Consider the following 13296-nt stretch of genomic DNA (forward strand, 5'->3'; position numbering starts at 1 on the left):
CTCTTTTTCTGTGTAAATGTATTCTTTTTCTCCATTTCTTTTCCTAATTCTCCTGACTAAACTAAGGGAAGGAAATACACATCTGGTTGACAGGACAGAATAAAAATTTAGTGAGGGTCTGGCATTACAACAGTAGAAATGGAAAAGAATGTGGGGATTAACCCATGAGTGGGTAAGATTGCTCCTCTGTACTATCTGAAAAATGCAATATTAACATCATCATATTGTGATGCTTAGTATCAATATTAATATTATGGCACTTGCACACAATGCACAAAAATGTAATGAGTAATGCTGCTTTTAGAATGTCACCTCCAACCTCTAGATATAAGAAAGGATAATAGAAGACGCAATATGTCTTTCTGCATGAATCAATGAGAAACACTCACATATGACAAAAATACATCATGACACGATACATAGGCAATGTCTACATATATTCCTCTCACTACAACAATAAGCATTTGAGGGGTAGTGGCTAGTGCATGAAACATTAAAAGAAATTTTTGTTTAAAGAGAGTGAGAGAACCTTGTTCATTTTTATGTCCTTCAGTTTGCATCTCTTGGTTTGATAATCCCATTATTTCTATTTCTGAATCTTCTGTAACAGTGTTCTCTGTTTCATCTTTCTCCCTTCTGGTGAACAATTTTGCAAGCATGGGCAGAAGTATAATGACAATGGTAACAGAATGCATTTCAGGAATAAAATGCAATCTTTCACAAGCTTTCTAAACACAGGAATCGCATACAGAATGTCATTACTTCAAGGCAGCCATAAAAGAGTTTTACATGCTTTGGCAACCAACTCACCAATCTCATCCCTATTCTCACAGCTATTTGCATAACTCTACTCCTCAGCACATGACAAGCATTCCAATGTTAAAGAATCAAAAGACTGAATTGTCGACAGAGTCCACTTGCCTATGCCAGGCCAAAAAGAAAAAGAAAAAGATTTTTGACTACAGAGTTCTGTAAGTGCAAGATTACAGGATGAAAGACATATAGTCTCATCAAGATACCATCCCTTTGAATTTCTAAGAGCCCTATGCCTAGTTTGGGGATACATCTGTTGGACATGGAGAAACCATACGTTCAAAAAGGGATCAGGAAAAATGAAACAGGGAGGTAGATGGCTTGCTCATCCCTATAACTGAAACAGAAATGCACGTAAAACTACAATCTCATTAACAGCCAGATCTAAGTAGTCTAAGTAGTCCAAAAGGAAATAGGAGAACTTTAGGTAAAGGAGCACAGTGACTGCTGAAATTAAAGTGCATTTCTATTCTGATCTGTGCAGCAGTGCTGGGGAAGTGGGGGGTTTAAATTTTAACCCTTTCATACCCATGCAGGACTGTGCTCAAAAGAATGGAAGGAGGAGTTTTTTACCCATCCTTTATTCTTTCATTATTTCAAGTCAGTTCAATATGAACACCTTAGAGATGCTGTCCAGACTGGCCCCAGAGCACCCTGACACCATGCACAGCTCCAAACAAAATGCAGCCTCATGGCACACCTCCAGAGCTGCGTCCAGATGACACAATGCCAAAGGGGTGCCATATAGTCATGCCGCCGCAGCTATGACGCCCTTTCAAGAACACAAAAAAGAGATGCTGTTTGTGGCTTCTTTTTGTGTCATCAGAAGGCTGGATTGAGGCCATGGCATGAGGTTGCCACAGCCCTGATCTGGCTGAAGAAGAGGCGGCTGCATGACGCCCCTTAGGGTTGTATGTACATCCCCAGAGTCTCCAACCTATGGAGAACTGCAGACTTATTTAAAAATGATATGCTACGGAACACAAAAGAAATCCAAAGTAATTTAGACTCTTTGGTTACAATTTTTCCAGATTAAATCTTTCACAAGATCTTGGGTTAGACACCATGGGCCCGTAAAGCCATTTATACTGTTTGAAGCTATATGTGCAAAATCAAACAGCAGATATTGCGAGTAACTTCTCTCATTTTAAAAATCTTATTGGATGTTAGTTGGTAATCCATTTAATTCAAAATTCACTTGGGAGGCTGATTTTTGCATCTTAGTCTCAGAAGAACAGTGGTCAAAGATTTGGTCTTCGGTCCCATTTCACTTCCTCTCCTCCAGTAACAAAAATAAAGCACATTTAAAGTGGTGTAACAAATGATAAGCTTGCAAAATGTATGCCAACGTGTCAGAGAGGATGCAGCAAAAGCAGTACTTTAACCCATAATTGGTTGCCCTGCCCAGAAGTTACATTCTGGAATGAGGTCATACAGTTAGCTGTAATTACAACTAATCAAATATGGCAATGTAATCCACTACTTCTTTTGCCAGTTTTCATATAAGATAATGCTAAACTAAAACTTAAAGAGCATGTCTCCTTTTTACTCCTTGCTGTACTTAAGGAGATCTCTCAGTACTATCAATCCATAGCTAGTTGGATAGGACTTGGGATATTGCTCTGACAGAAGAGCTAACTCACAATTTAAGATGAGGCAAAGGAATAGTAAAGGAAGACAAATGTGTGTAAATTTGGTGTAATTTCATTGTTTTTGCCAACAGAAAGGCTCACATGGGGACCAAGCAGACAGTATAAAAGGTCCGCGCTGACACCGTTTGCCCCAGGATTGCAGCAGCCGAACATGCCTGGCCTTGATCTGGGCCACTGCAGCAGTCCTGAACCAGGTGCCAAAAAGGAGCAATAGTTTATCGCTCCTTTTTGGGCTGGTTCTTTGGGAAAGAGCCACACCTGGAGAGGCTCCCAGCTGCATTAAGGGAGTGCTTCATCTGAACGCCACACCTCCAACACAGCCTGACAGCAGCTCTTTTGACCTATCTGTTTGAGGCCATGGTTCTTCACCTTCCCTTTGAAGCTTTGGAAAAACTCGTTCTGTCAGTATGAAGAACTTAGTATTGATGATACAATGTATTTATTTGCTAGTTGTTTAATCTTGTTGAAAATATTTTTAAAGTGTCATGTTATATGTTGTTCAGTTAGTGATTTTTTGCTATGTCTAGAGTAAGAAAAATAACTGAGCAAGATGAAGAAATGACAATGCTGTAATGGGAGAGCAGCCCAAAACAGGTGAAGAAATAGTAAAGGAATACCTAGCTACTGTATTTTCTGGCATATAAGACTACTTTTTAACCCAGGAAAATTTTCTCAAAAGTCGGGGGTTGTCTTATACGCCGGGTGTTGTCTTATAGGGCTGAAACTTCCGAGCCGGACTGGAGAATCTGCGGTCACCGCATATGGTGGGGGGAGCTCAAAAACAGCCGCGGCCGCATACCCTCCACATGTGGTGACCATATGAAAGCAGCAAGGGCGGCGCTGTACAAGTACGGTAGAAGAAAATCTTGGAGACAGGGAGGGCTGGGCAGGCAGGGAGAGCTGACCAATCCAAGTAGGCTTTGCATTCAACAAGTTTTCCTGCTAAGTACCTGCATGTCATAAGCATTTGAATTAAAATTACCATATTGAAATCAAATCTGATGTTTTTTTTAATTTTTATTTGGTGTGGGTTGGAAGAGGGGTAGTCTTATACGGTGAATATATCCCAAACTCTATATTTTAACTGGAAAAGTTGGGGGTCGTTTTATATGTCCAGTCGTCTTATACGCCGGAAAATATGGTACTTTAAATGAATTTAAGTCCCCTGGGCTGGATGTACCACAACTAAGGGCATGTGCAGATGTAATCTCAGAGACACTGTCAATAAGCTTTGAGAATTTTAAGAATACTAGAGCAGTCCTAGCAGATTGGAGGACAGAAAATATTGTTCCAGAAAGGGGTAAAAAGACGGTGCAAACAACCACCTACCAATCAGCATGACATCAATACCATGAAAAGTTCTTGACCAGATAATTAAACTTATCTATGAGAATCTACACTGTGATTACTAATGCTTTGATTATTAAGAGTCAGTAAAAGATAGCTACAACTTTAATGATCAGGAGAATGCTACAGATATAGTATATTGATTTCAGTAATTCTTTTGACAAGGTAGCCCATGATATTCTTGCTGGTATTTAGGCTGGTGAACTGTGGGCTACTGTTAGGTATATTTGTAAATGGTTAGAAGACCAAACCCAGAGAGTGCCCACCAATGATTCTTCTTCACCCTGGAGAGTAGTGATTAGTAGGATGCCTCACAGTTCTGTCCTAAGATTGGTGTTGTTCAACATTATTAAAATTGATTTGCAAGATAGAAGGAATGCTTATAAACTTTACAGATGACACCAGATTAGGAGAGGTAGTTAATATCCCAGAGAAAAGGATCAAAATTCAAAACAATCTTAACAAATTGCAGATCTGAGCAGAAACTAACGAATGAATTTCAACAGGGATAAATGTAAGATACTACATCTAGACAGAAAAATGAAATGTACAATAAGATTAAAATTGCAAGAAAAGAGATCCCACCCAAACACTAGGAAGATGTTCCAGATGATCAGAACTATTTAGCAATAGCAATAGCAAGTACATTTTTATACTGCTTATCAGTGCACTTAAGCATTCCTTAAACCTAAACAGTTTGTAATTTGTAACCTAATTGCCCTCAACAAGCTGAGTATTCATTTTAGCAACCTCAGAAGGATGCCAGGCTGAGTCAACCCTGAGCTCTTTGGCTGGTATTGAACTCACAACCACAAGGTTGTGAGTGAGTGGCTGCAGTATATCCATTTAACAACTGCACCACCAGTAACTGTCTCCCTCCAAGGATATAGGGCTCTTCCTTCACTGGAGAAAAGAAAATTGAATGATCATCTCTCAGGAGTGGTTTAACTGTGTGTTAACGCATAGCAATGTGTGTGTGTATGTGCAGATTAGATGGTGTCTAGGATCCTTGTCAACTTGATGATTTCATGATCTTACCACAGAATTCTCCAGCATATCTATTTAGGTCCTCAGATACCTTTTAAAGGTGTTGCACCCTTCCTTAACATCCCAAAACACCCTTTTCTCAAAATCAGAAGTGGAATTCCAGTTACTTCCAGAATTCCAGAAGTCTATATGGTTACCAGAGGGTTAGGGTAGAAAATCAGACCTTGAACCAATGGCACTATCCCATCCCTGCTGTACAGAGACCAAGGGATTAATTTTCAGCTTTACAACCACTACTCTGCTACCAAAATTTCCAAACATGTATTCTCTGAAAATGTAATATACAACTGAAACCACTTGGTGGTAGTCTGGGGCCATCAGACAAAGAAAGAACCAGGATGATCTGGATTCAGCTCAAGTTCTCTGCCTATTATTGATCACCAACCCTTTCAAATTAACAGAACTTTGATTCTCTACCAAGTACTACACTTATTAAAATTTTAATATTATTTTGTTGTTATACGCCTTCAAGTCATTTCCAACTTATGGCATCCCTAAGGAGAACCTATCACAGGCTTTTCATTGCAAGATTTGTCTTCTTCTCGGGCTGAGAAACTGAGACCTGTACTAGGTCAGCCAGTGGGTTTCCACTTTGGAGCAGGAATTTGAACCATGATCTCCAGAGTCATAGTTCAACATTCAAACCACTGGACTCTCATTAATATTAATAGAAGGCATTTGTCATAACTCCTCCTTCTAAGTTAACACAAAATCTTTGAATGCTGAAAAAAAATGTGTGAGTGAGCTTACAGAGTAATGCAGAGTACAGAGCAATACAGAATAATGTGCATGAATGTTCTTACACTGGAGAAAACTATTAGCCAAAAAGGAATATATTGCTTTAGTTTGAAAATTATTTCTCCATATTTACAGAAAACAGTACTGAGCTGTACAAGACAAACAGCAATTCTTAAAATATACTGTCTAAGTCCTTAGATCAAAGGTAAAACATGTTAATATAATACATTTTTTTAAACAGAACTATTTATAAAAGGCATACGATCAAGACGAAAACTGAAATGCCAAGAATAAGTCAAGCCAAAAAGGAAAATATGGCTTCTCTGGTTCTCTTCACAGAATATACAGCAGTTGCAGTATTTTGCATAGAAGGATGGACAGGAAGCACTTTAAATAACTTAAAACAGAAAGAGAGAAGGACTGTCAATCAAAAACTTAGTTTAGACATACCTTTTCCAGAACTGCATCATCCACTAAACACATCAGTTTGGAACAAATGTCAGGTGCCTATTGCAAGAGAGAGCTTGGAGAGTTACAATTTAAAAGAACTGTGACCTTGAGAGGTGAGGTCACAAGTAGTCATTTGAAAATCATTTACTCCTTGTGTGATTATTTTCTCAACAACTGCAGTTTTCATTTCAATAATATCAGACACCTAAGCAAGTCCTAGATTTTCAATAGCACATGGTATCTGAGAAAGCTCTATTTGCAGATGCAACTATTAGATCCTGTGCCATATGTTCTTACTACAGTTAGCTTTAAAACTGCCAACTGCATGATGAAAAGCAAATTTCACAAGCAGAACGACAGACAGACAAGACAGACAAATGAAATTAACTACCACACTTTAGGGTTTCCACTGGTCATTAACAATATATAAGAATGATCACAACAGAACTAGTAAGCCACTGTTCTGGACAAAGTAATTTATTTTACAACCTGCAATGTATTTTTTATGCAAGGCTGATTTTAACAAAAGCATCTATGGACTAAGCTATGGGCTAAATCCAACTGCTAGTCCAAATTACACTGGATCCGCTGAACTGTTGAAGCCAACAGTTATGTAAATCTCATTATTCAATGTTACTTGGGACTAGTAAATGGATTTAGGCCGTGGCCCATGTTTGCAACTGTATTATCCGTTAGCAAGACATCTCTATTTATTCCACCCAAACTGGCTGAATTTAGGCTAACTGGGATTTGGCATGCCACAAAAACTACTCTGGGTTGAATTTATCTCTTGGAAGGAAAATGTGTGTCTTGCTTCATCACTGTCTGATACAGCAAAAAGACCATTCATGTCTATTCAAAACTAAGGGGGAATACAGATGGGCGGCTCCATGCCACCCATTTCTGCCCCTCTTCGGTGCCACATGAGCCACATGATGCAGCACTGATGCACTCCCTAAAAAGGAGCCGCTCTAGGCGGCTTCTTTTTAGCAGCATCATTATGGTACTCATGCGCCATGATGACACAGCTTCTGGCAAGTGCTGTTTGGGCGCTTGGACGCCCGCGTGTCATCGCAACATGGTGCATGGATGCTGAAATAGGGCTGGGCACATATGGATGTCCAGCCCTACGGAGCCCTAATTAGGCCCCAGGCCAACACAAAGCGCCGGTCTGTACTGGGCCTAAGTCCACCACAGGCTGAAAGCTATATGAAAGCTAATCTTCCATTTCCCCTGTGTACAGAACACATAGAAGAAGTTCTAGGATGATAACTACACTACACAGTTGGAACAGTTTGATATCATTTTAAGTGTCATGGCTCCATCTAACAAAATTCCAGGATTCACGGGTTTGGTTAAGTACTCAGCTTTAGTGCACTCCATTAATGCACTAGTACAGTGATGGTGAACCTTTTGGAGGCCGAGTGCCCAAACTGCAACCCAAAACCCACTTATTTATTGCAAAGTGCCATGTCCCTCTGGCTTTCTAGTAACAAACTCTGGCAAACTCTGTGCTGGGACAACGGCACACGTGCCCACAGATTCACCATCACTGCACTAGTATGATGTCAAAGAATTGTATGTAAAGCATCAAACTACAAATCCCAGTATTCCACAGGATGGAACCATGACAGTTAAAACATTTTCCTTCTCATGGACTCTTGCCATACTCATTGTAGAATCATAACACAAAGATAAAGGGCCCGGTATTTCACAGAATGGATCAAACCACTTCTGTATTATCCTTGTGTACATTCTACTTTCAATCAATCTAGTCCAAAATGATGCAAACAAGAACAAGACATGCCTAAGTGAGACACACACAGCCAAAATTTAGGTCTGACTGCTACACTGGTATTACCATATGACATATCCACAGCTTTCCTTGTATGCTAACCTGGTAATGAAGTAGTGCAGTGCCATAAAGACCCACAAAGTTATTACTCAAGGTCTAAAAACAGTAATCCATCTAATGTGGAGGATGAATACAGACTTTATTTGAAGTATATTATGCTCAAAATAAGGATGATGCAAACACACATAAATTTAAAATAAGAAATCTTGTGCTGCAGTAACAAATTCTTTATAAGATTGTTTTTCATTGAAATTCCAACCCATTAGCTTGTATTTAAACTAATAAAGTTAGTGTACAATGTGGAAGGGAATAGTGTACATTTTTTTCTCTCCTTTTTTATTGTATTTAAACATGTTAATATCAATGTGCAACATTGTGCACATATAAAAAGAGATAAAATAGATTAAAAAATGAGAAGAAATACAAAACACACTATGAGTATCCCTTAGAATGACACACTGGCCCGGCAGATGCTTCAAAGAGTTGTACTGGCCACTATTTTACTGTGGCAAATGCCACAGGTACAGCTGTTCAGAGTAGATGTCCATCCAATGCGTCATTCTGAAGATCCCTCAGAGTGTGACACTGTGAGTTACCCAAAATCTTGCCAAGTCCAAATACTTAATTGTAAGAAGGCTCATGCAACAGGACATTCTGCACCATCCCTGAAAAACAGTTTCACATACAGAGGCCAGCAAAATAAAAGAATAAAATAAAATAAAAAATATTTGGCAGAATTAAAAAAAAACATTTTGGTTCTCATACTGGCTAAAAAAAAGGGTGCTAAATAAATTTCTTGGTAAAAATTCCACTAATATGAAGCCATCATTTAAAGGTTCCTGGAGACCCTTGTGTGGAGTACATCAGGTAACTTCATGCAAAATAATTAATTTCTTTAAACTACTTTAACAGCACTTTAAATTCATTCCTGAAACAGGGTACCAACAAAACTGATATAGAGCCTGAGCAGTGGTAGTAAAGGGACAGTCTAAAATTTCCCAACTAGCCTTTGCCAGAGGAAGCCTATCTTTTCCAGACAGGTTGTTCCCTAAGCAATAAAGCAACATCCATCATATTACATTATCAGATACCAACTACAGTAGAGTCTCGGTTATCCGACATTCTGGATTATCCAACGTCGGATAACTTGGGGGACGTGGCTGGGGGCCTTTCCATGCTCCCAAACAGAAAAGGCCCCAAGCGGGTGACGGCGGGTGCCACCAGGCCCCACCACCAGCTTCTGCCATGGCTTGGCTGCCGGGGGGTGGCAGAGTCTGCTGGTGCTGAGAGGGCCGACTTCAAGCTGCAAAGGAGAGGACTGGGTGCTTGGCCCAGGTCTCTCCTTTGCAGCTTGCTTTCCCTCAGCCAGAAGGGAGTCCGTAGAGCCCCGTTCGGGCTGAAGGAAACCAAGCCGCAAAAGGGAGGACTGGGCGCTTGGCTCAGGCCTCTCCTTCACGGATTGAAGTCAGCCCTCTCAGCCCTGGCAGACTCTGCCCCTCTGCATCCAAGGCGGGGCAGAAGGAAGCAGGAGGTAAGCAGGGAAGGAAGGAAGGGGGGAGGGGAGGGGAGTCTGGATCATCCGACATTTTCAGTTATCCGACTATCAGCCGGCCCGTTTATGTCGGATAATCGAGATTCTACTATATATTAGTACCTCAGAAGATACAGATGTAGCTTGAACACTCATATTTGCTAGAAAGTAAGGAATTGTATTGTCATTTAATGGAAGCAAAGAAGGGATCCAAACAATTTCAAAGTACAAAAATGAATACACACAGAAAATGCATATTGTAGAAATTTGTGCCTAGAGCTCAAGGTCAGCAGCAGCTTTAGATGTGACCCCATCCAACTGTGTAAGAAGGAACAAGGGAATGCAGACTTTTCTTTTCTACTGAGTAGCCATTACAAAATACCAATTTCTTGACAATAAATGGCTTTACATACTAAAAACAGGAACAAGTATATGGAAGGTCTTTGGGTTTAGGGAAGACTCTATAAACACTTCTAAGGGCCTACTGCAAAGTTCCTTTTGGAGATTCTTAGAATACCCACTAAATTATCTATGTAAAGGAGGAACATTAAAAAAAATAAAGCTGGCATTTTTCAGAGCTCTTTTCCACAATAGAAACCATTCTAAATGGCAAACCTTTTACTAGGTCAGCAAAACTCACCAGTAAGCTAGCTCCACTCTGGAATAAATTGTAAGGATAAAGAATGCGCTCATAATGAACACGAATATGTGAACCCACAGCTTTGCCAGGTGAAAACCCCATCCTTGTGGCTATTTTAGTCCACTTTCTGTCCTTACAGACCAAGTCAAATCCACCTTCTTCTGCAACGAGCTGCAATAATAAAATAAAATAAAATAAAATAAAATAAAATAAAATAAAATAAAATAAAAATAAATGCACATCAGAATCTTATGTGTATACACAGCAAATCCGACACAGCTAAAAAAGCGGAAACTACTTTGCTTTGTAAGGGGACGGTATTGTTTAAACAACAGTCACATACTGATAAAACCAGAAAGTTATAGCTCCAACACAGTTAATTAGTATACCACAAAAATAAAATCATGGTGGGTTTATCTAAATCCTGAGGCCTATGAGGCCTATCAAGTGAAGAGTTTTCTGGATTTAGGGAAAACTACGATCAGAATCCTGTTGGTGCACTATGCCAGCTTAACTATACTAGTATATGGTCCGCCCTCTCCATATGCAGGGGATCCGTTCCGGGGGGGGGGGGCGCATATGGGGAAAAGAGCATATGCTCAAGCCCCATAGAAAATAATGGGGTGCATACTTGAGGCAGCGCACGTGGTGCACAGCACAGGTATGCGCTCCATTACTTCTGCCGGGGCTTGCCTTCTGCATAAACTGAAAGCCGCGGAATGCAAGCCTGCCTATGGGGAGGGTTGACTGTATTTAAAATGATCACTTACATTGAACAGAACCGAAGAAGGAGACCCACACCGTTAAATCAAAGTTGTAGGATGAATTATTTATTTTGTTTATTATTGTGATATGTTTTGTACATAGTTGTTTACATTTAATATTTTTTTAAAAAAACTATACTGGTATAGATGGTGATGATAGGACCAAAAAGGGAATGGATATGCAGCCATGAAGGAAGTCAAGCAATGGAGAAAAAGGCTGCTCAAAGCATTTGTCTATCTTCCCTTGCCACCCTATATTAATCCTGGAACAAGTGGAACACTACTACAACATCAACACAATTCCAGCCTTAATATTAACTTGCATGCTTGTGAAAACCAGCTTGCTTCATCCTATAATTATGTAGTACTCACTCGATTGAGCTGGAACAAGTCCAAGATCTTTCTTTCTACATGTGGAATTTTCAGTGTGCATCCTTGAAGTTCCCAGAACTTTGCAATCTGATCCAGAAAATTTAGTTTTACCCGGGTTTGGGCCTATCAGAACACAATGCAGATTTATTATTTATATTTATCAATGTAGATATAATTTCAGAATTTTAACTGGAATACTCTTATCTGTTTTGCATATTGAAACAAAAGAAATTGAAAATAAAAGTTGACTGCTTCTCATGCTAAGAATCATCCGTCCAATTCACCCATGTCAATGCTTCAAGTAGCAGTATGAAAGAAGCATCTGTTATACTTTGGAACAATTATTGAATAAGACTCTTCTGAACAAATACAGAGGGCTTTCTAACACAGCCCTAAAACACATTTGTTTAAAATATATATAGCTCTTTAAAATGATCAAACCAAATTATCATCCCATTGAATTTATCAAGTTGGAAGGAATCTAAAAGCAGAAAAAGATGTAAACAGTAGAGTCTGTGTTGGGATTGATGCTTTTTAAACTTGTTCCCAAACAGGGATGTGAGAATCTCAGTTTTCTTTACACAGTGAAAGTCATACAATTTTTATGCATTGTTCTTAATCTGCACATTTATAAAATGTACAGGTTGCATATTTCTCCAATGACAAACATTTGTTTCTGCATATTTTTCTCCATTATGCACATTCTAGCGGTTCACATTTAAAATATGCCCATAGTTATGTGCAAACTTTATTTCTCAAAAATGCCTTGTAAACTTTGCAAGCAATCAAAGAAGGTGCACACTTTCTAGTAACAAGTCTGGGGAGATGTGAAAATCCTACTTCCATCAAGACTGTACAGAAAAGAAAATTTCTTTACATCCTACTTCATAAATGACCTGATGTTAAGGGTGAGTACTGACAGGGACAAGTTTGTAGATAACACAAAGTATTTATAATGATTAAAACAAAAACACACAGTATTTTTAAAGCATCTTTGCAAATTTTACATAAAACAAATGTGGTTACGGTAAGTAAGTGTAATAATAATAATAATTTGTTTTATTTATATACCACTATTCCAAAGATCATAGCGGTGAACAGCAAGTAAGCTAATTAGCAAGTAAGCTAATTTGCCCCCAAACAGTCTGGGTACTCATTTTAGCGTAAAGTCATGTATATGGGGTAGAAAATCCTAATGTCATGTCCCAGGTCAACAGGACATTTTAGTCCCCCAGACTTACATTCTGTTACAGAATTCAAACAAAATGAGAACTACAAGTTAAGCATTTTACATTTGCCACCTGAACAGTGTCCACGTTTCAGCACTTGTCATATGTACTTTAAGAAAAAACAAAGATGGCAGTATATTTTTTTGCGGTTTTTTCGGGCTATGTGGCCATGTTCTAGAAGAGTTTCTTCCTGACGTTTGGCAGTATTTTTAAGATTCAGAAATTGTGATGACTAATTTTTGGCAAAAAAAAAAAAATCAAACAAAACAAAAAGAAATAAAAGAGGAGGGCTGGCAGCTACTTAAAACATATCTCACCCTATGTGAACATGTGTTTTCTGACTCAGAATATCTGAGTATTGGAATATCCTTGATTTTGCACCCACAAACATGGGACATTGCTGTACCCCATGCAATGATGGCCCTTGTGGTCTCTTCCAACTCTATGATTCTATAACAGACAGTCCTTCAATACAAGTTGTTTTCTCTGTCTGAGGCCTGTTACAGACGGGCCTTTAAGTACAGACTCAGTCCGTACTAGGGTTAAAAAGGGGCGTCACTTCCGGACACCCCTAACCCTAGTACGGACTGAGTCCATACAAAATGGCGGCGCCCTTCCACATGGGGGCCGCCATGATGACGTCACGACTGCGCCGCCTCTACACGGGGTGGCGCGGATGTGACATCGTCACTCCGCGCCAGGACGCTTAGTGCGCCCTTTCCACGGAGCAGGAAGGAGCTCCATTTCAGAGCTCCTTCCTGGTTTGCGTCGCTGAGCGCAGCCTTTAGATGGCTGCGCCCAGCGACACAAGGGAGAAAGGGGCCAAGCAGCCCCTTTCTCCTCCTCCCCACCACCACG

The 13296-nt window shown here is 39.7% G+C and overlaps 1 protein-coding gene across 2 annotated transcripts in view; it reads right to left on the bottom strand.

The window, feature by feature from the left end:
• The window catches only part of KDM5B (lysine demethylase 5B), a 76429-nt gene that overhangs the window by 45744 nt on the left and 17389 nt on the right, over positions 1-13296 (bottom strand). Inside the window, exons 3-5 of one of the 2 annotated variants that reach the window (XM_089514222.1) lie at positions 11210-11332; positions 10074-10244; positions 6048-6104 (exon numbers count right to left, since the gene is read on the bottom strand). In XM_089514222.1, the coding sequence (XP_089370348.1) occupies positions 6048-6104; positions 10074-10244; positions 11210-11332 (351 nt within the window). The remainder of the gene's footprint in view (positions 1-6047; positions 6105-10073; positions 10245-11209; positions 11333-13296) is intronic. The other variant, XM_089514223.1, reaches the window with a different exon arrangement.

This window comes from Sceloporus occidentalis, unplaced genomic scaffold (genome assembly GCF_023333645.1).
Source record: "Sceloporus occidentalis isolate IW3139 unplaced genomic scaffold, rSceOcc1.0.p SCAF_3, whole genome shotgun sequence".
Taxonomy (NCBI): domain Eukaryota; kingdom Metazoa; phylum Chordata; class Lepidosauria; order Squamata; family Phrynosomatidae; genus Sceloporus; species Sceloporus occidentalis.